General features: G+C 37.7%; 1 protein-coding gene across 3 annotated transcripts in view; it reads right to left on the bottom strand.

The window, feature by feature from the left end:
• The window catches only part of EPB41L4A (erythrocyte membrane protein band 4.1 like 4A), a 242,249-nt gene that overhangs the window by 6,198 nt on the left and 209,583 nt on the right, over positions 1–26,468 (bottom strand). Inside the window, exons 19-22 of one of the 3 annotated variants that reach the window (XM_004420315.3) lie at positions 16,724–16,843; positions 2,075–2,122; positions 1,399–1,467; positions 230–340 (exon numbers count right to left, since the gene is read on the bottom strand). In XM_004420315.3, the coding sequence (XP_004420372.1) occupies positions 230–340; positions 1,399–1,467; positions 2,075–2,122; positions 16,724–16,843 (348 nt within the window). The remainder of the gene's footprint in view (positions 1–229; positions 341–1,398; positions 1,468–2,074; positions 2,123–16,723; positions 16,844–26,468) is intronic. The other 2 variants (XM_087429928.1, XM_087429929.1) reach the window with 2 other exon arrangements.

Below are 26,468 nucleotides of genomic sequence, written 5' to 3'. Positions count from 1 at the left end.
CTAAGTAAGGTCCAGATCTGCACTGTCCAATATGGTAGCCACTAGCCACATGTGGCTATTCAAGTTTAAATTAATAAAATTACAAGTTTAGTTTCTCAGTCACACTAGCCACATTTCAAATACTCAACAGCCATAGATACAGAACATTTCCGTCATCACAGAAAGTTCTACTGGACTGTGCTGTTCTGGAGCCATGAGGGTGATGATGTACTCAGGCTTGCCTGCTTACTTCACTTCCGAGAGAACGGATCGCTCTCCATCTGAGCACTGGGACCTGCGATACTGGCGGTAACTTCGTGGCGAATGAGAATGCCTGATGCGGATTGGGTCACCTTGAGTCCTGAACACGCAACCAAAAAACATGGAAACACACACACCCGAAGTCAGAACAGGATGATTTGGAGTTCTTCCTTAATATTGAAACCACAAAGGAATGATGACTTTGAGAGTTTTAAAAAGAACTTGATCCCTCTGGGCTTAGAAAGCCCAAGTGGCTTAAATTTCACAAGTGAACAATAGAAAACTGCTTCCTTGACCTTACATGAAAATGAAACTCTTTATAATATTTGTATGTATGTTTGTATATGTATATTTTTTAACTACCAAATATTTAGGCAATTATTCTCTATAGTTGAGTTCTCTCTAGAAGGGTGGAAGAAAAAAATCTTCAGTGCAGACAAAATGGTATTCCTACCAGAAAAAATTGGTCTTGTCCTAGCTACTAACTAGCCTGTCATTAACAATTCACTCTTTGGCCTAAAGATGAGGGTCTGGGGGGTGGAGGCGGGGAGGGTGTGCACCAACCTGCAATTTGACTGGAGAGGGAAAGCATGGGTTACGGAAGGGAAGTAAAGCAATGAAGCAGGCTCCCACTCTCTCTTAACCAGTTACAGCAGTGCGGAAACCAGAGTAAATACGTCATCTGCTGCTGCATCCCACCCTGACGGTGATTAGGGAATCCTGTTCCGCTTTCAGGAAGCACGTTCAATGTGCTAGTTCTAGGACAGGGATTGGATTGGGCTTATAGGACAGGGTTTTATGGCCAACATAATTCTCTTTGTGTCAAAATAATCAATAAAAAGAAACTTTGTTACGAACAATGAATATCTCAAATAAAAGAATTTATATTTTAAATTAAAACTAACCATCAAAAGCCCCCTTTGTACCTACCACATACAAATAGGCAGTTAATAGATGATAGTGATTATAGTACAGAATGAGAATAATTAGCTTTAATACACCCTTTCCTACCTCTTTCCCTGTAGTTAGTTTCAATTTTAGTTAAAATGTAAAGACAAATTAAAGCACTGCATGGAACACCAATGAAGAGCAAAAATGGATCACTCACTTTAAGTACTAATAAAGCTTCTGTGAAAAGATTTTCAAAGACATACTCACTCTATTTTAGTGTATGGAATCTCTTTTAATTGTTCTTCTGACAATCCAGATGGATCCACAAGTTCCTTTCTAGAAGGGAAAGAGCAAGGAGATTAAAGTTGCGATGCTGGCAGAAAGACTAATACCTTTCACAATTGGCAGGTGAATTTCTCCTTTCTAATCCTGTCCCAAAACACAGTGTTAGTAAAACTAATAGAAATATAAGCCAGGAACAAAGATTAAAAAACCAGAATGTACTCAAGGAAAAACGGGAGGAAAATGTTTTCTCTAGCTCTTCTACCTTCTTCCAATTTTTCTATATCCAGAATGTAGATGGCTCTCCAGCCATCCTCCATTTCCCTACAAAAGATCTGCTTCTCTCCCCTGTAGTAGGTGTCTTTTTTTCTTCTGAATCTGTTTTCCTTGGTATTTATTTGTAAAATATTGGCCAGTCTGAGGCCCATTTACAGGCAAGGCTAAATGGCCTTAGGAGAGCAGATATCAGAGCTGCCTGTGGATGGCTGAGGGCATGCTAAAGCCTCCCCACTGTGAGTGCCATATTCCGCATCGTGATGGCAACAAAGCCTATTCGACAGGCTTCCGCCTGAAGCTGCCTTTTGGTGTCAGTGGTCTTCCTTGTAAATGCCTTAAAACCACACAAGTTTTAAAACAATGAGGGAAAAATATCAGTACTCACTGAATATGCTTCCATAACTCTTCCTTTGCTTGGATATCGGGGCTTCTCCTATAAATAGAGAAAACAACACTCATCTCTGCAAACGTGCTTCATCTAACAATCTAATAGCTAACTTCAGCAGAGCTACAACACTGTTTCCAGACTGCAAAGTTCTTATTTGCCAGCTGAGACCAGACTAGAAAAGATTGGGCAGGGAGAGCTAACGTGGGACGGTTAGTATAAGGACACCACATAATCCATCTGCTAGCACCACTGAAGAAAAATCACACAAAAACCAGCCACAACCAGGGCTTCATTTGATGACAGAGCTTAGAACTGCAGGGGCAAATCTAATCACCCTCCAGTGGTGAATTTACAATGAAGAATGATTTGGGGCTTCTGTTTCTGGTCCTTCTAGCTATTTCTAAGTAAAGGCAAAAGAACTCATCCTGGTTTTATTAATATGAAAGAGTCCCAACATGATCTGTGACTACCTAGAAGCAGCAACCACAAGGGAAAAGAAAATGGCAGGACAGTCCGGATTGGCAGACTATGTGCCACCAACCTACCTTTCATGTTCCATCTGATGTTGCGTTTCCAGGCCAAAGCATGGGCCCGCAAATGCTGGACCTATCTGTGGCTCGTGCTGTCACCCTCTATATGCCCTTCTCCATCCCTGACTATAGACCCCACAAACCTCCTCTCCTCCAAGAACTACTTCAGTATAAATTATACCACTATCTTTAACTTCCTAGAATGAGAAATTCAAAGTCAGCATTTACGTGTTCACACTCCCCATAATAGCAATGAATACTGGAAATCTACTGTTGCCACAGAATGCTTTTTTTTTCCTAATGAGAAAATGATAAGCTTTCATGAGTCCTTTCAAGAGAACTAAGGTTTAATAAAGTACCAAAGAAAGGACCCAAACCCTAACAATTAAAAGGCCTGGAGCTAAACAAAGCCATCAGTATACTCTGACCTGTAGGATTTTACCTTCACACTCTGTATCAGCATTTCTGGGCTCAACATCATTTTCAACAAATGATGTTATCATTGCTTTCATTTTTCTCAGTTAATAAGGGCACCACTGAGGCATTCTGGTAGAGCTTTCTGAGCCCACAGAATACAATAAGCCACTTTCTAACAATTGAATTCACTAAGTGGTTTTTTCCCTTGTGGAGAAAAAAAAAATCTGTCTGTAGATACCTTTTAATCAACTCAAAAGGAGTCAAAATATGGAAGATAAGGGGGAGGGGATGAAACCTTGGTCTCAGACATATACAATGTGATACTGTTAAATGTAGATTTTGTTATAAGAATAAAATCGTATGCTTAAAAAAATCTTAAGAAACGCTTCTTTAGAAGGATTTCTTGCCTGGAATCTACCTTTCCTACATTTGGCTAGTCTGATTCACTAGACAACATGTTAACCCATTAAATGATACTGTCAGAGAAGGAGCTAATATTAAAAAACACTAGGCTATTATTCCATTCCCAGAGAAAGATGGTTCTGTTGTAACTATACTCTAGCATCTGATTTCTCAAACAAAGTCATCCAATAGTCTAAAGTATTAAATAATATCTAGGTTAGGAAGCTATTCTACTGATAATCATTCTGTTTCAGGAAGGTACAAGAGACTATCTTCGTTAGAGCAGGGTTTATCAAGCTCAGCACTACTGACATTTTGGGTCAGATAGTTTGGTGTTGTAGGGTACTGCACAGTAGGATGATTAATAGCACCTGTGGCCTCTACCCACTAGATGCCAGTAACATCTCCCCAGTGTGACAACCAAAAGTCTTTAGACATTGCCAAATGTCCCCTGGGGGCAAAACTGCCCCAGATTGAAAACCACTGGTGGAAGGTATGACCTGGAAGTAAAGCAGCTAAGGTTGGATGGAGGAACTGAGAGGGCAAGTTATCGTAAAGATCTTTTATGTGGATATTGAAACAGTGTTGGAGAGAATGACATTGAGGCAGGAAGTAAGTCTTAAAAGAATGAAGGAAGTGACCGAGGGTGCAGTTGATGACAACTACAAGGAGTGGGATAATTTGATGGCATGAGATTCAAAGCTGAGTGCTTTGAGGAAAGAGGGAGGGAGAATGAGAAAAAGCAATGAAGGGCAAGGAGGACATGTCCCCTACAACCTCCATACCAGGCCTAGTGGTGAGAGATGGTACATATGAACAATATATAAAAAACTGGTAACGGTGGATATTTCTGAGTGTTGGAATTGCAGGTAATTTTATTTTCATATTTATACTTTTCTATCTTTTCTGATTTTCTTTTTTTAGCCAAAAGAATTTCTTACCTTAATTATCAGAAAAGAAAAAAAACATAAGGGTATTTTCATGTTTTAAAAAAATTACTGTTGTCGCAATTCCACAGGAAATGCCTTTCATTCCCATCTCGGAAGAATTAACAGAAATGTTATCTTAACCCGAATGAGAACATTGGTCCATCCAGCCATAAATATTGGTCCTAAAAGATTCAGGAATTTCGTCTACATGTTTGAATTCTATGACACCGTTAATAGTCATGTGTTTAACTAAACTGAGTTCTGAAATGGCCAGCAGTTTCAAACAGCTTTAAGGCAGGGAAAAGTTCCAAAGCTAAAAAAATGCTAATTTCCTCCAATTGCTAGACCACCTGTGATTTAACACATGTAAACACAGACTGCATGCTCATGAGGAATGTATTGTTTTTATGCTTACATCTGCACACATTTAACCAATAATTTAGGATGAATTCATGATCTGCAGCTCCACATCATTTTGTAGATTTAGAAAGCTGTGGAATTTTAACAGCCATTTTTCTTAATTAAAAGGCCTTTAATTATGCAGATGTTTTACTTGAACTCTCCAAATAAGTTCCTATGGAAATAAAATCTTAAGTTGTCCATAGGTAGGACATATATAAAAAACACACACGCAGTCCAATATTAGTCCAACATTTTTCAGAAGCATCCCTCATCCACAGCTTACACCAAGAGCCCAATTTAAATTAATATTCGTTTTTCAGAGAAATTAGTTTGATGAGATATCATTTAGAAATCATTTTCCTTTCTTCCAAAACCCTAAAGAACAACACTTCATACATCTACAAGGGGTTTAAACCCCATCACTGCATATTGTCTTCTTCTATATCCCCCAAACACTCCAATTATATGATCTAGAAAATACTACACTACAATATATGGTATACATTATACTATAGTATATAATATACTATATTTTGTGTACTATATTATACTAAAAAATAAAATAATAAGTATGACAGCATTTGACATTGTTTTTGTCATCTTACTACTGACTACTGCTCTAAAAGGGAATTTAGAGTTGAAAATATGTTACTAAGAAACTGTAAGTTTACAAAACATCTTTATTTAAAGAACTCAAAGCACTTAACAAATATCTCAGTAATTCCTCACCATGTTCCTGAGTGGTCAGAATAGATATAATTCAGAGATGTCTTATTCTTCCTCTCCTTCCTTCTCCCCAACTCAGAATTACAAAACGTTTAGGAAGCCACGGAGCCCAGCAACCTAGCTGCTGAAGATCGCTCGGGAGTCACTTCCAGGGGCTTCATGCTAAATCTTTACCTAATGCACCAGACTTCTGTTTTGCGTTTAAACTGGGAATATTACTTCACCCTGACAACCTCATCTTCCACATTATCAATAATTTTCAATAAAAATAATAAGACATTATCGCCACCAGAGGGAGCCTGAGCCTTCTCAGGCACACAAGTTGAACCTGGGAACTATTGTTTTAGCTTCAATGACTTTTTCAAATATCCCAATGAGTAAAGGTTCACCTGTATGGAAAAGCAGTTTCATCAAAGCTAATTTTTTTTTCTAATGATAAGTAAACAGGAACGTCATGGCAATGCAGCTGTAAAATGTACTACATAGAACTATACATACTTCTCAACATTTTACTAGATGAGATCCAATTATATTTCAGCTTAACGTTTCTTAGGAGAGAGGAGTTGTGTATTTTATACTACTGTATGTCTCTGGTATTGAATAATGAATATGATTTTCTAGCTTATCATTGGGGATTAAAGAAACAGAATGAATGAACCATGTATAAATGATATATCATAACATTCTGACCCTCAGTGGATACTGCCATAGGGGTAATTTATAGACACTGCAGTAGCAATTCAAGAATATGGGAGAAATTGAGAGAAAAGTGGTTTACTGCATATCTGATATGCCAAATATACTTTTAAATATATCTGAAGAACAATTTAAATTACTTTCCTCAGATGCTGCTCTAGCCATGTTTCCACTTTTTAAAAAAATGCTCTACTGGTTCCTAGTAGTTCTTAAATTCTCACAGGACCAAATTCTAATTTTTATGAGTTGACCCCATCCTACTCTCTTCACTTCTCACCTCCTCCTCATCTCAAGAAAAAAAAAAATCAAATACTTCGTAGTGTTTCTAGAGATTAACCGAGACCTGGAGAACTTACTAATTATAGTGAGTGCAATGTGAATATTGATGATATCGTAAGTACTTGACATATGTGATCTGACAATGTTCAGCAAAATCCCATGAGGATGGTATTATCTGTGCTGTAGAGATGACAATGGAAGTTGGTGGAGGTTAGGTAATAAACTAAAATTGGGAGGCCTAGAATGCAGACAGAGGTCTGACAACAGCACCCAACAGATATTTTCTTAATTGTCAACAAACCTCAGGTTTTTAATGTCATAGCTCAAATAAAAGACAGAGCCCAGTCTGTCCTTTATAAAATAACCCATTACCTTGCATAGTTATAACACTTTTATCCAGTTGTCTACTTATTTCCATTTGATTGCCTACTTGGCTTCTCAAACCTAATGAAACAAAAATCTTGACCCTCTTCCCCATCTCAATAAAAACACGGCTACCCACATCAATCAGCCCCAAAGCTAAAATTCATCCAAGATTCCTCTCACACTACACATCTGTCAGCTCTACTTCCAAAATGCGTATTCATTCACTTCTCTTCCTTCCACTGTCTATTCTGAGCTGAAACCATCTCTCATCTGGACCAGTGCAGAAGTTTTCTAACTGCTCTTGCTGCTTCCTTTCTCACTCTTTCTCAATCTGCTTTTTACCAAGCAGCCAGAGCAACTTCTGAATGAAGTACTCTTCAAATAGATTTTTTTTTCCTGCACTTAAGATTTTTTTTAACTGCACTTTGGCCATATCATCTATATAGTTAATCAAGTTCAGTTACAAAGTCATCACAAACATTTGCTAAATCTCTTTATGGTTTGCTTTCAAAACAAATTCCAAAAAGATACACATCAAACTCTTCACAGGGTCCTCATACAACTGCATTGTTCTGAGACAACGTGCTATCTGATCTGGTATTTTAATCATGTAGATATGATTTAAAAGAAAGTTTAAATAAGACTTTAAAGTACCATCAGATTCTTTTCTGATTTCAGTTGATCGGATAGAAACAATATCCAATTTAAAGATATTTCTCTACCTCAAAAGAGTATTTCTGAACGTACACTTCTGGCCACAATGGAATAACAGCTATCAGACAAACTTTCCCATCCTCAAAAACTACAACATAAAACAGAATATACTAAGCAACTGTTTTGCAAACATTGGGCAACAGAAAGCATAAGCTTGTGATCTTGGAGAGAAGAGAGGCACAAGGTGAGCTCCCATCTGCTCCAGTTTTCTGCTCGGGGGCACTTTCCCAGTGTGGTGCAAGGAGGTAGAGCTCAAGAAGCAACAGTCACACAGGGCTGAGGAGGCAGAGATCAGAATTTGAGGCCGTTGATGAGGCTGAAATTTATAGTGCAGGATAAAAGAAAAAAGGGGGTTGCTCTGGGGACACCACAAGTCTGCATGGAGGGTTTTCCTTGAGAGGTTGGCTGAGTACGTTCACTGCACTAAATCTATACACAAGCAGGGGAAGACTCTGTGAGCCTAACAGAGCAAGCTGCTGCAAGGCTGAGAGCTGAACAGAGATACAGCGAGTGTGAGGTGGTAGGAGAACAAGTTCTGTTGCAGTCACAGTAGAGAAGCCAGGCCGAGCACTGTGTGCATTCAAATAAGACCCGAGAAAGGCCAGGCTTTAGGAATAAGCATGGAGTCTAAAGTAAAGAACACATCCCAGGCTAATGACAAAATCTAAAAAGTCCCACCCTATCAAAGCACAAAACCAAGCATAAAAAAAACATCAAGAGAATCCAACAGTAATTTGGTTGCCTACCAGAACAAAATTTGACAGTCTTTAAAGGAAGACAACATAATTCAGACCTCTTACAACATATCATCTAAAATTTCCAGCATACAATGAAAAATTACTGTACATGCAGAGAGGCAGGAAAATATAACCATAATCTAGACAAAAAAAGAAAAGTAGTCAATAGAAACAGATTTTGAAAGACCCAGAGATAGGAATCAACCAACAAGGACTTTAAAACATCTTTTATAAATATGTACAACAATTTAAAGAAAAATATGGACATAATAAATGAATAGATGGGAAATCTCAGGAGAGAAATGGAAAGTATAAAAAGAAAGAAACTGAAATTATAGAACAAGCAAGTACAAAGTTCACTGAGTAGGTTTAATAGCAGATTGGACCATAGAGGGGGGGAAAAGGGGCAGGTTCATAGAGTTGAAAACAGGTCATTAGAAATGATCAAAATTGAAAAAAGAGAGAAAAAAGATTTAAAAAATGAACAGAACCTCAGTTGCTTGTGGGACAATATCAAATGGTTTAATATACATATAACTGGATGCTCAAAAGGAGAGAAAGCATGGGCTAGAAAAAAGAATTTGAAAAATAATGGCCCAAAATTTCCCAAATTTGGTGAAAAACGTCAAACTACAGGAAAAAAAAATAAATATAAAGAAAATCACACTTAGACACACCATAGTCAAACAGCTAAAAACTAAAGATAATCAAGGGACGAATGGATAAAGATGATGTGGTATATAGACACAATGGAATACTACTCAGCCATAAGAAACGATGAAATCCAGCCATTTGTGACAACATGGATGGACATTGAGGGTATTATGCAAAGTGAAATAAGTCAGAGGGAAAAGGTCAAATACCATATGATTTCCTTCATTAAGTAGTAGATAATAACAACAATAGACAAACACATAGGGACAGAGATTGGATTGGTGGTTACCAGAGGGGAAGCGGGGAGGGAGGAAGGTGAAAGGGATAATTCTGCACAGGTGTGTGGTGATGGGTTGTAATTAGTATTTGGGTGGTGAACATGATGTAATCTATGCAGAAATAGAAGTATAATGATGTACACCTGAAATTTATACAATGTTATAAACCAATGTTACTGCAATAAACAAAAAATTAAAAAAATAAATAAAATAAAGATAAAGAAAAAGAATCATAAAAGTAGCTAGTGAAAAAAGAAATTCCATACAGTGCCTAGAGAATGAAGACTGACTTCTTATTAGAAACAACAGAGATCAGAAGACAACAGAACAATCTCGTCAATGTGTGAAAGAAAAAACTACCAACCAAGAATTCCATAGCTAGCAAAAACATCTGTTGCAAAAAAGGGTAAAATAAAGACATTTTCATATAAAATAAAACTAAGAGAAGTTATCACCTGCAGACCTGTATGACAAAAAAATGCTAAAGGAAGGAAAATGGAATATCGGATCTAGGGGAAGGAATGTAGCACAGGTAACAGTAAATATGTGGGTAGCTGTATTAATTTTCTATTGCTGCTGTAACAAATTACCATAAATTTAGTGGCTTAAAACAACACAAATGTATTATCTTACAATTCTGTAGGTCAGAAATCTGACAAAGATTTCAAAGTATTGACAAGGCTGGCCTAAATCAAGGTGTTGACAGGCCTGCATTCCTTTCTGGAAGCACTAGGGGAAAATATATTTTCCCTGCCTCTTCCAACTTTCAGAGTCTGCCCATGTTCCCTGGCTCATGGCCCCTTCCTCTATCTTCAAAGGTAGCAATGGCAGGTTGAGTTCTCAAAATGAATCACTCTGACTTCCTCTTCTGTCCCTTTTCTACTTTTATGGACCCTTGTGATTACTTTGAGCCCACTTGGATAATTCAGGATAATCTCTCAGGCAGAAGGTCAAATGATTAACAATCTTAATTCTACCTGCAACCTTAATTTCCCTTTGCCATCTAATATAAAATCTTCACAAGTTATGGAGATTAAAACATGGACATATTTAGGGGGCGATTTTCTGCCTACCACATCAACTATAAAATTTTTTTCCTCTTCCCTTGATTCTTTTTAAAAAACAACTTACTGTTTAAGCAAAGATAATAATACTCTAATGCAGGGCTACTAACATGCAACAATAAAATATATGGCAATAGCACAAAGGACAAGGAAAGGGGATAAATGGAGCTATATTTTTTCAAGGTTTCTAAAATTTTTTTTTTTTTTTTTTTGTGAGGAGATCAGCCCTATGCTAACATCTGCCAATCCTCCTCTTTTTTTGCTGAGGAAGACTGGCCCTGGGCTAACATCCATGCCCATCTTCCTCCACTTTATATGGGACACCGCCACAGCATGGCTTACCAAGCAGTGCATCAGTGCGCGCCCGGGATCCAAACCAGCGAACCCTAGGCCGCCGCAGCGGAGCACGTGCACTTAACCGCTTGTGCCACCGGGCTGGCCCCCCAAGGTTTCTAAATTTTATGTAAAATGTTATGATAGTAATCCTAAACAGATTATGATAAATTAAAGAATCAAACTGTAAGCCATAGAGAAACCACTAAAAATAATAATAATAAAAAGAAGTATAGGTAAGACATCAATAGAAAAAGTAAAATGGAGCACCAAAAAATACTCAGTTAACACAAATTACAGTAGGAAAGGAGAAACAAACCAGCAAAAAACAGAAAAAAAGAGCAAGATGGTAGACTTAAACCCCAAAATATTAATAATTTCATTAACTATAAATACACTAAATATTTAATTTAAAAGGTAAAGATGGTTAGACTAGATTAAAAAAAAAAAAAGACCAACTGTATGCTGTCTACAAGAGATGGACTATAAATATAGACATATTCAGGCTTAAAGTAGAAGGATTAAAAGGATATACTATGCAAACAGTAAGCATGAGAAAGGTGTAACGGCTATACACACACACACACACACACACATGCGTGTGTAGTAGACATAGAGAAAAGAGTTATATCAACATAAAGAGGACATTTCATAATGATAAAAAGTTCAATTCACCAGGGAAAAAAAAAAAAACAAACCCACAAGTAGGTATGCACCTAATACCAGATCTTCAAAATATCGTGAAGCAAAAACTGACAGAACTAAAAGGTGAAACAGACAAATTCACAATCCTTGTTGGAAATTTTAACATCCCTCATTCAGTAAATGATTGAAAAGTAGACAAAGAAATCAGAAACGACATAAACTATCTTAACAACACTATCAGCTAACTAGATCTACTTAACATTCATAGACTACACCCGATGACTGAGAATATTCATTCATTTCAGGTCCACCAGATCATTCACCATTAAAGACCATATGGCAGATCTTAAAACAAGTCTCAATAAATTTCAAAGGATTAACTCTTACAGATTTTTTTTTTTTTTTGGTAAGGAAGATCGGCCCTGAGCTAACATCCTTGCCAATCCTCCTCCTTTTGCCGAGAAAGATTAGCCCTGAGCTAACATCCACGCCCACCTTCCTCTATTTTGTATATGGGACGCCACCACAGCGTGGCTTGATGAGCGGTGCGCAGGTTCACGCCCGGGATTCGAACCTGCGAACCCCAGACCACCAAAGCAGAGCACGTGAACTTAACCACTGTGCCACCGGGCAAGCCCCCTTACAGAATTTTTTTTACCACAATGGAATTAAATTAGAAACAGTAATGAGATATCTAGAAAATCCCCAAATATTTGGAAATTAGATGACACACTACTATAGCAAAAAAATCCATGGTCAAACAAATTACAAGCAAAATTAAAAATCATTTTGAACTGCATGCTAATGAAAACAATGCTTATCAAAACATGTGAGACATAGTTAAAGCAGGGCTTAGAGGGAAACATAACTTTATATTTATAATAAAAAACAAGCAAGGTTTAAAATCAGTGTCACCTTAAGAAGACGAAAAAAGAACAAATAGAAGACAAAATAAGTAGAAGGAAGGAAGTAATAAAGAATCGAAATCGATGAAGTAGACAAAAGATAACAGAGAAAATCAACAAAACCCTAAGTTGGTGCTCTGAAAACACAGATTAAGAAAAAAATTAAAAGAACACACAAATTGTCAAAATCAGGAAACAAAGAGATGATATCACAACAGATGCTAAAAGGATACTGCAGAATTACTATGAACAAACTTTTGCTAACAGATTTGACAACTTAGATAAAATGAACAAATTCTTTTAAAAACACGTTACCTAAACCTACACATAACAAGTAGAAATTCTGAATAGCCCAATATCTGTTAAAAAAATTGAGTTTCTCCATTAAAACTTCCCACAAAGAAAATCCCAGGCAGAGACGGTTTCACTGGTGAATCATAACAAATATTTAAAGAAGGAATAATGCTAATTTTACATTAACTCTTTCAGAAAACAGAAGAAAAAGGAATATTTCCCAAATTATTTAAGCAAGCAGTATAACCCTGTTACAAAAACCTAACAAGACACTACAAGAAAATTATAGACCAATATTTCTCATGAACATAGAAAAAAAAACTCTTTATAAAATAATATCAAATAGAATCCAGCAATATACAAAAAGGATAATACATCAGACCAGGAGTGGCTTATTCCAGAAATGCAAGGATAGATCATTCAAAACTGAATCAACGTAATTCCTCCACTAACAGAATAAAGAATCAAACCCACATATAATTATCTCAATAGATGCAGAAGAAGCTTATAACAAAATTCAAAACTCATTCATGATATAAACTCAAACTAGGAATAGAAGGGATCTTCCTCAATCTTACAGATAGCTTCACACTTAAGACATATTGAATGCTTTCCCCCTAAGAAAGAGAACAAGCCAAGGATGTTTACTTTCTTAACCACTTCTATTCAACATTGTAATTCAATACTATACTGGAGAATCTAGGCAGTACAATAAGGGAAGAAATAAAAATAAAAGGCAAAAAGATTAGAAATAAAGGAAAGCTGTCTCTCTTCACAAACAAAATGATTGTAAATGCAGAAAATTCTAAGAAATTTAAAAAACAGAAAGCTTCTAGAGCTAAGAAGTCAATTTAACAAGGTTGCAGGGTGGCAAGATACAATATCAATATTTAAAAAATAATTAGTTTTACTATATGCAAATAATTGGAAATAACATTTTAAAAAGTAAAGTTCAATATCATTAAAATATTAACTATTTAGGATTAAATTTAGTAATATAAATGCAATAACTGTACTGAAAACTATGAAACATTGCTGAAAGAAGTTAAAGACAAACAGATGGGAAAGACATTTATTTTCTCAAAATTGATCTATAGATTCAACATAATCCTAATCTAAAGCCTATCATCTTTTTGGGGAGAAGGAGGGGACTAACAAGTTGATTCAAAAATTTACACAGAACTGCAAACAACCTAAAATAGCTAAAACAATTTTGAACAAAAGAAGGACAAAGTTGGAGAATTTACATTTCCTGATTCAAGTTCTACTATAAAGCTACAGTAACCAAGACAACATGGTGGCTCAGAGACAGACAAATAGATCAGTGCAACAAAATTGACCCACATATAGGCAGTCAATTGACTTTCAACAAAGGCCCCAAGGTATTTCAACAAATGATACTGGAATAACAGGATAAATACCTAGAAAAAACTTCTCAGTATCTACCTCTACCCCATTAATTCTAGATGGATCACAGACCTAAATATAAGAACAAAAACAATGAAGCTGCTAGAAAAAGATCTGAGAATATCTTCGTGACCTTGGGGCAGGCAAATATTCCTTAAGATGCAACAAAGCCTAAACTATAAATGAAAAATTGATATACTCGTCTTCTTTAAAATTTAAAGTGTCTGCTCATCAAACACAATGTTAAGAACATGAAAAAGCAAACCGCAGCCAGGAAGAAAGTATTCACAATACACATATCTGAGAAAGAACTTATATCAGAATATACAAAGAACCCTACAAAAAAAAAAATTAAAAATGGGCAAACACTTGAACAGACACTTTACAAATGAAGACGTGAATAACCAATAAGCACAGGAAAATGTGGTTAACATCCTTAGTCATCAGGGAAATACTAATTAAAACCACAAGAGTATATCACTTCAAGCCTACTAGACTCGCTAAAATTAACAGACAAAACCAAATATTGGAAAGAATGGGGTAGAACTAGAACACTCATACATTGCTAGTGGGTATGTAAAATGATATGACGTCTTTGGAAACCATTTTAGTAGTTTCTTATAAAATTAAATATGGTTAGAATTATCCTCAAACCTAGCAATTCCACTCCCAGGTATTTACCCCAAGGCAAAAGATAACATATTCCACAGATACACTTGTAAAGAATGTCTATAGCAGCTTTTAACATAATAGCAAAAACTGGAAACAATCCAAATGTCCATCAAGAGAAGAACAGATAAACTAATTGTGGTATATTCATAAAATGGACTATTACTCAAAAATTCTAAATAAGCACTGATACGTATAATATGGATTAATCTCAAAAATATTATGTTGAGTGAAAGAAGGCCAGATTTGAAATGAGTATTATTGTATAATTACATTTATATGAAGCTTAATAAGAGACAAAAACTAATCTATAGTGACAGAAATCAGAACAGTGGTTGTCTACAGGGGGTGGGGACTGGTTAGAAAGAGCATGAGGGAACTTTTTTTATTCTATATCTTGATTGGGGTGATGGATACACAATATATACATTTGTCAAAATTCATTGACTTGTACACAAAAACGAGAGCATTTCACTGTATGTAATTTCACCTCAAATTACCTCCATTAAAAAAAATGAAGTTTATTCCTTAGGTTGTTAAATGAATCTCAGATCATTCTATTAAAAATGATTAAATTCCCAGGCCCACATATTTGTCCCACAATATAACTGAATATAATCTCAACAACTTTGGATTATTCTATTTATCAATTTATAAATGAATTTTTCCATTTATTTACTATTGCTTCCAGTAATATTTTTGACTTCGTAAAAATTTATATATAGAATTTTTCCTAATTTTATTTTACTTTTCCCTTTTTTTCAATGAATGAAATTTACTATTGGCATTTAATTGAATTTAAAGTGCTTTAGAAATAATTAGAAAAACTGAATGCTGTTTTTAAGATGTAATACCAAGTCACTAAACTTTGCATATTACAAGTCCCTCATAGAAGAAGATTCTACATGGAAAGGTAAAAGCATGTGGCAGAAGATTTACCCAGGACCGTGCTGGACCTGATCTTGGGGTTCCTTGCCTTTTGGTTAAACTGTCTTCAATGAGGTGTTGATTCATCCAGCTCTAAACCTCTCTTTTTTCATGGAGCTAGGGGGAGGTGGCAGCCAAGACAAAAGAATCTTTTCATTAACTTCTGCTTTAGATTGAACATTTTAATTAGGTTCCAGAATAAAAACATTACAGAGAAATGAATAAATCTGTATGGGTATAGACCGTCTAGTGACTACTTGTAAATTTTCTATTACAAAAGAAACAGACATCACTCATTATAATGTATTACTGAGAAAAACAAAAACACACTTTGGGTTAACTTCTAATTACAAAGTAAGCATCTAAGACTGAGAAGCGTCTCTTAGAGGTAAACAGGGTTCTGGGGTGTACCTTCCGGAGTCCTCTTGTGGCCTCTGTTAACCAGAGCTGGCACCTTTCTGCCTGGTTTCCTCACCTCCCTCCACAGTTTGTCTCTATGTCCACTCTTCAGCATCCTTTTGTGCCCTAAGACACTACTCCTTCCTTCCATGAGTAAGCAACACCAGACATCTAACCATCCAGGATCACAAAGGGATGGGTAGTTAGTCCCCAATCATTCTAAAAAGGTATGCTTTGGGAATTGGGGTAGGGAGTCTAAACCTGGATGATGTACACATTTAAAAAAAAAAAAAAAGTATAAACTTAATCAGCCCAAAAGAAAATTAATCTGGGGGACCAGCAATCTCATTGTTATAGGCTAATTGTGCTCACACAAGGGATTGCCTAGCAACAGAAGGAGCAGGAAATCCCAACATCGGGGTGTAATGAATCAATCACTCACTGACTATTCCTCACAAATGGTAATTTGATGAAAAGATATTCGCATCTGGTTTAATCTGGAATAAGACTTCAGAGAATTCTGCAGGCTCAAACTGAGAGAAGCGGCAGGTATTTCACCAACACTCAAAGCTCCAGAACAAAGACTATTCCCACTGACTCAGTTGAATGATTGCTTTTGTTTAAAAACAAAACAAAACATGGTTCAGACAGCCTAGTTGTTTATGACATTTTGTTTTGGCTATGCTCCAACTTCTACAGCTTCAGTATAATGAATGTCACAAATATAGAAGGTAAATACGACAAACAAACAATGGGATAATCACGGTCGAACTAAATTACTTCAGAAGACCTCAAAGAGACAGCCCAGTGTCCCCTAGAATCTGCATGCCACTTCAAGCTCAGTGTTGTTGAATCAAAAAAGAGGCCACATACGAGCGAGATCTGTGTCTGGATCGTCTGTTGTTGGGGTCTGCCTGGTTTTTTTCCTTTTGTCTCCTTAATACGGCTTCCCACTGAGGCGCTGAATCTACCATATCATTCTCCTGCCGTATTCTGGAAAGAAAGACCATTCATCTGAAGTTAATATCCACACACATGGTGCTTTGTTTCTCGGTTCATCCTAAACTTGCTTGTAAAAATTATTAAGAAGATATGAAATAAGTTATTTAAAAGTTATTAAGAAATGAAAAGTTATTTAAGAAGAAGCAATTTTATTACAATCACTCAAAGCTAAGAATGTATTAACTGGATTAAAACATCCATAAGTAGATAAGTGTGTGTGTATATATATATATACACACACACACATAAGTATATATTATAATATTTATACATAAATTTTATTATATCACATAGTTTCAGACTTCTATCTTTGGCTTAAAATTTTCTAAGAAAAAGACGTGTGTTAAACAAAAACTCACTGAAAACATAAATTTAAGTTTTGACTAAACTGGTGTCTGCTATAGAGCCAATCTTAAATCATGAAACAAAATTATTTTTTTAAGTGTACTAATTAAAGTTGCAATGAATAATTTTACCTTGAAATGCTCTTAAAAATTCACACTAATTGTCAAAGTTTTCATGGACAATAGGCGCCAGACATAATTCCCATTTTTTAAGACAGAAAACTAGAAGTACAAAAAGTTAAATATGGTGACATCACACATTAGCAGCGGAGTAGGTGCACACAATTCTGATTCATGGCCGATCACGTGCTGAAGAGGGAATGAGGGTTGAACACTCAGTGTGGCCAGGGGCCAGGCAGGAATGTAAATGAAGGAAATCCAGGGTGGGGGGAACTGGAGAGTACTGGCACCTGCCATATGAGACCACAGGACAGTGTTACCAAATCCTCTCATTTTTTAAAGATAATCCACAAATCTGGACTTTTAAAGTGAACTCTTCCAATTTTAAGTATTGACAACCAATCCTGAAAGTTAAGATACTATACAGACCTAAAACACCTATCCATGGGCCATGCTGCAGAAGTTTTGGATTTCTGCCATATGCACTCTTTCTAATAACAAGGGAGAGATGGGGGAAGCAAGTGCTTAAAGTAAGTGCTTAATATGTAAATATTGTCTGGAATGCACTGCAATGATGCTGTAAAACCATGAATATTCCTTGCAAAAATCAAACACTTGTTATTTGAATATTTGACTTTTAATTTACGTGAGTTCTTCAGGAAACTGTTCCATGGTGTTCATTTCACATGCTGACGCTCCCAGGGTGTGAAGAGCGGCAGGGAATTGCAAGGTAAGCATCCCAGTACTTTGACTACATGAGCATAACTGCTTCAGAACAAAAATGAAAAGAACAGACAAGTTTGGAGTCATTTCTCTCTCTGAACAGATGTCTTTTGGTTGCCCTGTTACAGCACTTAGTACAGACTGGCGGATGGATATCTGGATTTGCTTATAAATGCAAATCAGTAGATGGGTGACAAATATTCATTTCACATACAACTTAACCAGAGACAATGTAAAGCAAATTCAAGTAAAAAACAATAGTACCTGATAGAAGAAACTATTTAAATCTCTCTAAAGAGGAACTGCGTTAAATAAAAAAGTATCTGGGGGCTGGCTTGGTGGTGTAGTGGTTAAAGTTCACGCACTCCACTTCTGGCGGCCCAGGCGGCCTGGGATCCGCAGGTTTGGATCCCAGGCACAGAGCCCCGCGCCCCTCATCAAGCCACACTGTGCCATGCGTCCCACATAAAGTAGAGGAAGATGGGCATGGATGTTAGCCCAGGGCCAATCTTCCTCAACAAAAAAGAGGAGGATTGGCAACAGGTGTTAGCTCAGGGCTAATCTTTCTCACACACACACACAAAATTATCTGTAACACACTATAAAGCCTTTGAACTGTGTATACTTCCTTGCTAAAGCTTTCAATTCTAACAGGCTATTTGAAAATTAACAGGATACAGTCATAGTATATCTCACAGATTCAAGAACATAGTTCCCTCTCTTATGGCATGTACAGAAGAAACTAAAATTGATCATATACTGCTACGGATCTTCCTATTAGAAATACCTGAAGAAAAATATGAGAAGGTATACTACTTGAGATCACAATTAAATTCTTTGAAACAAACATTCCCATTTGAAAATGCCATGTAGCCTGTGTATATGTGTGTGCGTGTGTACACACACGTACATACATACACGTATTTTCATAGACAGAACCTACAACTCTGAGCCATTCTATGTATCATGTGACAGCCAGTAACCTACCAGACCTGCTGTGGGGGAGCGGTCCCCTGGACGCTCCCAGGACAGAGGGATCCAGAGTTAGGAAGAGACAGTCAATGGTAAACTGTCAGCCTGGCAAGAAGCTATCTTCCCTCCCACAGGAACCCATACCTCGCATTTCCCAGGGACAGACATGAAACCCAGGTCTCCTAACTCCTAATACTGCAGTCTTTTAGATTGTAGCTTCAGTTCTGCACTAAATTGCTGCACAGTTCATGGGCAAGACTAAATTTCACAATTTTAAATTTTTTATCAGGAAATCAGCATCTTTAAATATTTTTGAGAGGTCAAGCCTACCAGCAAGGCTGAGGCCTGTCTTAGGCAAACATACTTTTCCCAGAGAATATACATTTAAAAGGAAGCACAGTTAGTGTATGTTCATTCTCTTCTATTGTGGAATTTAGCTGGTTACCTTCATCCTCAGACTTCACCCTGATAATAAAACCTTAAAACTCCTGAAACCTGAGCACACATATTTCCTGTAATGAGTGCTAAATCAGAAAGAATTTCAGACTATGGCATGTACCTTTAACTTTTATTTTTCTAACCGAAAAGCCTGAAGTGAGGGCAGTGAAACCCTGTCAGTTAATATCCTTGTGACCCACATGTTCCGAAGACAGATGCCCTCTACCGGTGATACTGATTCATAAATATTCCAGCAGGGTGCATTAAAAATGTAAGGCTCATTGGAGAGTCACAACAGAAGCACATTTTCCTGAGTAACGGGTGATATGGCTGCCTTAGTCTGTAATGAAGTTTGAAATTACACCCTTACAAAAGACCTCTGGTTAATGGTGCCTCATTACAAGAATGGAAGTGTCATTTCTTCTATCGATGAACTGCTCCAGAAAATACAGGTGCTACATGGAAAGGAAAAATCCTAGTCCCAGAAGCAAGAATATTGTAACACTCAGTCCTTAAGAGGCAGGAGGTAACTATTTTGTTTATGCATGAGTGAATAAAGAAACCTTTAAATGTAAAAGACGTCTCCTATAATGATTCTGCCGTGTAAGTCTCCTTCATCCTTAGACGTTGGATATACAAGCATTGCTTTTTGCTCCTTTCCTGTTATATTTTAATTTTGAGGTAGGGATTTACATAATGAAGAACAAAAATACTGCAAGCATTCGATCCACATAGTACCTTTTAAAAAGTCAAAATATGCTCTTACATCACAGATAGTCATGAAAGTCTCAAAGGGGAAAAAAAGAGTCTGTTGTAATTTACACTGAAGATGTATTCCTTTTCAAATGTTGCATTTAAAGGTGAACCTCAAAAATGCTGTTTCTTTCCCATACCCTTCGATGCAATAACTCTACATTTATGATATTTTAGTCTATTTCCTCATCCACAACTATGGAAAATTAACACTTAGGGTAGGAAGTCTTATCATAACAAGGCTTTGGGTTCTTAATGTATAAGGAAGAGGGTTGCTTCAGAATAGAGCATATTTCAATGATGTTCAGAATAGGAGAATTCTAATATATTTCTTCCAAGTCTTACCAAACTTCAGCACCCTACTTTTCCAGACTATCCATGCAATTTAGATTTTAACCGCATTTGACACAAAGTTTGCAAAGGTTTTGAAGATGAAATGCCGTATAATCGCTTGGTAACAATAATGAAGATAATGACTTCCTAGTCTCTTCTTTCCTGTCTTCCCAATTATAGTTCTGCCTCTTCTGCAAAATTCTTCACATTACCAAATGAATCCTCGTGATTTTTACTTTGCCCTCTATCTTTACCTGGGCAGTTTTGTTCCTAACAGGACCTTCCTTTATATCAGTTCTTGATTCACTTCTCATTGACTGAGATAAAGACCATGTTTAATGCTGAACCTCAGAAATCATATGGAGCAAGAGTATAAAGAAACTTGAATGATCCAAGAATACACATTGCTTCTGAGTTCTGCCCAGTCCCACCTCTGCTGTCATCTGACTCAGAGACCCTGGGCAAACACTCATCTTCTTTGGTCAGGTCTCAGTCTCTTCATCTACCAAATTATTGCAAAGATCCTCTCTAGCTTTAAAACTCTCTATTTCTCTATTTGTGTTTTATGTCCAAGCCAGTCAGACACGCTGAAACAAACCTCTAGTCTTCAGCTATAGCACAGCTTTCCAGACAATTACTTCATGTGGCTACTCCATTGCTAATATTAAATCTGCACGTCCCAACTGACTGTGGACTTGTGTTTCTCATCAACCACGCTCATTTTGGGATCACCTGCTAGAAACCAATCTTCATTTTCTTTTCAGTAGTTTCTCTTCCCCAGGGAAATTTATGTTGGTTTCAGGCATCTGTCCATGTACTCCCCGAAGACCAGCGAGCAAAAAATTCATTTGCTTTTCCCACCTTCCCCCACCATCAACCAATTATTCTTATTTGCTCTTTAAGGTGCTTCTGTCTCTTCCACTTACTTCTTATGCCCTCCCTACTAAAATGGGCTACCTTTGGTGTGATTTCCCTTTCCAACTCTCCTTCTATTTTCATAATTTTCAACCTGCTTTGCTCTTACTCACTAATCTGACAGCATTCCTCAGCTGCTGCGGCTTTGCACTTCCACAGTCATCTCTGTCAAAACTGATTATGCTCTGGAAGCCCTAAATCATCCATATCAAATGTCTAACTCTTGATAGGACTTACTAAAGTGGAAATCAGAAGCCCTTGCAATCTGTAGCCGGGTGAACACTGTCTGTTTCCACTGGCTTCGTACGGACTGCCCTCTCCATACCCACAATTCTTATCTTGTTTGCAGCCCTGCCTGAATCAGAGACAGGGCAGTAGGGAATGCTTGCAAGGAAACAGTTACCTATTTTCAGGCGATGGAGAAGAAATGCCCACTGGTTTAAGTTTGCTATCATCCAAAACATGTTTTTTCCCCCCGGGCACAGGGACAATAATGTTTTGTTCTGTTTTGTTTTTCTTTTTACCACTCTAACACAACAAAACTGTACCAAAATCATGATCTTCTAGATTTGTCCTACTCAGATGTATCGTCTCTGTTAGGTGCAGTGCCACAGAGAACAGTTTCTTCTTCTTTCTTAGAAAAATACTATAAAAGACCTTGTGGAACATATTTAAAATATTTAAAACCATCTCAATCCATTATTCAGATACAGACTCTAAAAGGCAGGAAGAAACTCGAACAACATTTGTGGCAGAACAAATTAATGTTAGAAACACTGATTTCTTTTTTGTCACAGGGAGCAGGGCCCTGTTTTACAGATACAACAGGGACTTCAGACAACACTGAGTGGTAAACACTGATTTCTTTTTTGTCACAGGGAGCAGGGCCCTGTTTTACAGATACAACAGGGACTTCAGACAACACTGAGCGGTCTGACCGTTCTCATTAGTCTAATAGCACCTGCCTGTGCAGGGCACTTTCTACTCTTCAAAGCACATTCATTATCTCCTGGATCTTTACAAACCTCTGTGAGGTGGGCAGGGCAGGTGTCATTCCACTTTGCATGTGAGAAAACTAAGATTCAGAGGATAAAGTAACCAGCTCCTAGCCACAGAGCTCTTCAACGCAGAGCCAAATTCACAACACAGGCTCCCTAATTCTTTGTTCTGTGCTCTATTGCACCCACGTGCACACACACATGTGCAGACACACAGCCTACGTACATAACTCATGTGTTTATGATGCAAACGTCCCAGAATAAAATTAAGGAAAGGTCCAAATGGTCCCCTGTTGACAATTTATTCTAGGCCTGCTCTTACCCCAAGCTTTTCTCATCTCTTACACTTTTAATCCTCACCAGGCTCCCAAGTTACTTCCACTTTTATGCTTATACGAAAAACACCACACTACTTCTGAGTCCCTGACCCTCACCCCTCCAAATCTCCCACTTCAAAATCCTAAAAGCCTAGTGACACATCAAAGCTAATGACTGAGTAATTCACAGCTTCTCCCCAGTGATGCTCAAAGGACTGCTGATTTTCGCGACCAGCACAAAGGATATTTTGCAGACCAGTTTCTTTGAATGTGAAGGATACTTTCTATTAAGCTCAAAGTATTTTCAGGGAAAGCTGGTTTGTGAAAGGTTCACTCTGATAAGTGTACTTCCTAGGTCCTCCTTCAACACACACCCTGGACAAGTCCAGAGCACGGCCCAGAGGCTCAAACCCTGAGACACCAGCTAGCTGACTCTTCTGATCTCAGGTACAAGATTCAAAATTATAACCAGTAAAAACTAATACAATCTAATATTCACATAGATCATTAACTTCATACTGCCTTGTACTTGGTAGTTTCCCAGTTTGATGAATTTAATTGAACCAATTATTTCACAAATCAGTATAGCAGAGTAATCTCTAAAGAAAATTTAAGCATTTTAGTTTTTAATCCTACCAGTAAATTGAAATACCAATTTCCCAATATCAATCTCTCTTTCACTATTTAGATCATAATGATCACTTCATAACTTTTTGGGGGTCACACAGTCACCCCCTTAAGAATCTGATAAAAGCTACAGACCCGATCACCATAAAAATGTACACTTTGAAACATACAGAACTTTACAGACAATGTCATGGGGTTACGAGACCCCTAAAACCTACCTATTAATCAGAGGATCAGAATACCTGGTCTAAAAATAACCAGATATATAAAGATAGGGAAAGTGAGAGAACGCAAGACAGGACTAATGGAAAAGTGGAAAAAGCTGGAAAAGGGGTGAGGAAAGGTGGGACCAGCAAAGAAGAGGCATAACTTCAAACTTAGATACTGAACTGCGTGGTTTTATACGCCAAAGTGCTCTCAACTCTTAGATTTCATTTGATTTTTACAGTAATTCATTCAACAAAAAAGATCATTATATACCCCACTTTAAAGAGGAGAAAACTAAGATTTAAATTGGTTAAAAGAGTTGCCCGAGGTCAAATACCAGTACATGGTAGAACCAAGACCTTGACCCACATCCTTAGGGGGTTTTGACACATCATTGGCTCCTAAGTAGAGACAGAACTCAGAGCAGACAGAAGAAAGGAAGAAAGAGTAGGAAAGAAGCTAAGAAAAAAAGAAGAAAGGAACTGGATGAGGAAAGATAAAATGATTGAAAGATTTACAACGGAGGCCAGAGAATAGAGATGAAGGAGAGGATACAAGTAGAGACACTAGGGGGAAACAAGGACTTTCTGTCACCTTAGATGTTATGACAAGAAACTGTGTTCCAACTTCTAGCTAGTTATAAAAAAGGAGTGAAACACTATCTTCTCAAACTGAAAACCTAGAAAACTGTAGGATATTCATCCAGATTATGAAAGCAGTAAAGAAAGAACAACTGAAGTGGAAAGGGGTAAAGACAGACAAACAGTGCCCTAATCAAGGAGGAGGCTGAGGCCTTCTGGGGGTGTAGGGAACAGTGTGGAATGAAACCCTGCAGTTAACTCACAGCCAACAAAAGAGCTCTTACAACTCTGGCCTCATTGGCTCTGGACCCAAAGGTGAGGGAGAGGGTGCTTATCTACAGTTATATTTCCCTAAAATCGAAACTAAACAAAACAACAATCTTTGCTTCTAACATTAGCATTCCAGGGCTGGTGTGGATTAAGGTGTTTTTTTTTAGTGGTTGTTAAAAGCCACAGCTACTGCTTTGGCTAAAGTTGATTCGTAAACATTGTTTTATTAACTTTTGGTCCTCTGAGATTTTTAAATGAGAGATGTTTAAATTGTCATCTATGGGAACAGCAAAGCAGCTTACGCTCCAACAGGTAGACTTGGTGAAAAAACAGTATTTCCAGAGTACCTCAAACCTAACAGGAAAGAGTTCCTTATGTTAAAAAAAAAAAAAAAAAAAAAAAATCCAGCAAGAAGGAGTGGGGCAAAGGGAACAACATCCCGAAGACCACACATACTTTCCAGAGAGTAAACCCGGTTCTGTCCAGGGCTCCACCGAACACATCACAGCCTTCAAAATACTGTGTGAAAAGCAAATGTGCCTGGTCGTTGCCCCTCTTTCCCAGGTGCAGGCTCTGGTTGCGAAAGTGATTAAGCATCCGGGGCTGAATTTAGAGACCTTGCTGGCAGGAAGTAGAACATCAGCATGTTCAAGATTCAGTTTGCCTCATTCTAGGGTTACCAGAGTCCTTTAATAAAAGCACAAAGGATGCTGCTGAGCGCTTGGCTGGGTCACACTGTTGGCTGAGATGAGGAAGGACAAATGAGGTTGAAGGATGCTTGTGCATCCTACTTGTGCATAAGTAGGATGTCAGACATCAGGAGACAGCCCTTCATCACAGACAGAAGACAGGACCATTAGCAGGGCTGTACTTTAAATACTCAGACCTATGCATCCTGACGTGGAATGAGTGGGTTCTGCAAAATTTAGAAGGCCAATGATGCGATGGAGAGGCTGGCAGTAGCACAGCATAAGGGGTAAGTGGTACCCAGAGGCAGTGGGATGTGTTTGCACCCCCTTTCCCTGCACACTGTCACCTGCTGCACCAGAATGTTCAGGAGTGGGGATTAGAACTAGAAGATATATTTCTTCCCCTGCCCACTTTTTGCTATGCCCCTGAGAGCTAGACTCCGGACCTCATCTCCTACAGACAAAGGCAACTTACGTAACCCTAGGGTAGTGTTTCTGCCGGTAAAATAAATGAGTTTGAGAGCCTTTGTGTCAGAGTGTGTTTTGAAAGTGATTTCTCATTAATAGCTTACAAAGCACACTGGCATTTAAACATTCAGAACCAACATCATGCTAAAATATACTACTTATACAGTACAAAGAAAGCCAATCTAAAAAATTGTACATGGGGGCGGGGGAAGAAACTCTTGAGGGAGAAAGCCCCCGTAAGGAACATTGAAGCTGGTGCAACTGGGTCAGTAATGAGCTAGTTAAGGATTTGCTGGCAACCTTCAAATAGTGCTTCATTTTTAACAGCAAATGTCACAGTGAGCACTTTTGGCCCCAAAAGATGCTGTTTTTAAACAGGCCACCTTCTGAGAAGTTGAGACGAGAGCATCTATGAGCACATCTTAGAATACACCAAGCAAAACAGAAATACATTTGTTAAGATACTGGCTTGATCAATAAGTACAAATAGGAGGGAAAAAAGTGGGTTTTTTTGTTTTTTGCTTTGTTTTGTGTTGTTTGTGCAGATACAGAATTTTAGAGCAGGGAGAGGGTACCTGAGGGAGAGCTACCCTTCACTTTTGGGTTTTTTCAGATGAAGACAGTGAAATCATTTCCTTGAGAAAGGTGTCATAACACATTGAGATCTCACCTCTATCCAGTGTGATTCCAGCCCCTCAGAAGGCTCCACACAGAAAGCTTTCCCAAGAAAACGGTCCACTCCTACAATAGTGCCTGGGCTATTATTACACAGGCTTTGTGGTTAGAGAGGGAGGCCGATTCAGTGAGTGCCAAGCACAAGGGCTCCGAGCACTAAAGAAGGACCTTGGAGATTATCCCGTC

Source organism: Ceratotherium simum, chromosome 4 (genome assembly GCF_057802395.1).
Source record: "Ceratotherium simum simum isolate JZ-2026a chromosome 4, ASM5780239v1, whole genome shotgun sequence".
Taxonomy (NCBI): domain Eukaryota; kingdom Metazoa; phylum Chordata; class Mammalia; order Perissodactyla; family Rhinocerotidae; genus Ceratotherium; species Ceratotherium simum.
Note: the sequence above shows the minus strand (reverse complement) of the source record. Positions and strands in the feature narration are given on the sequence as shown.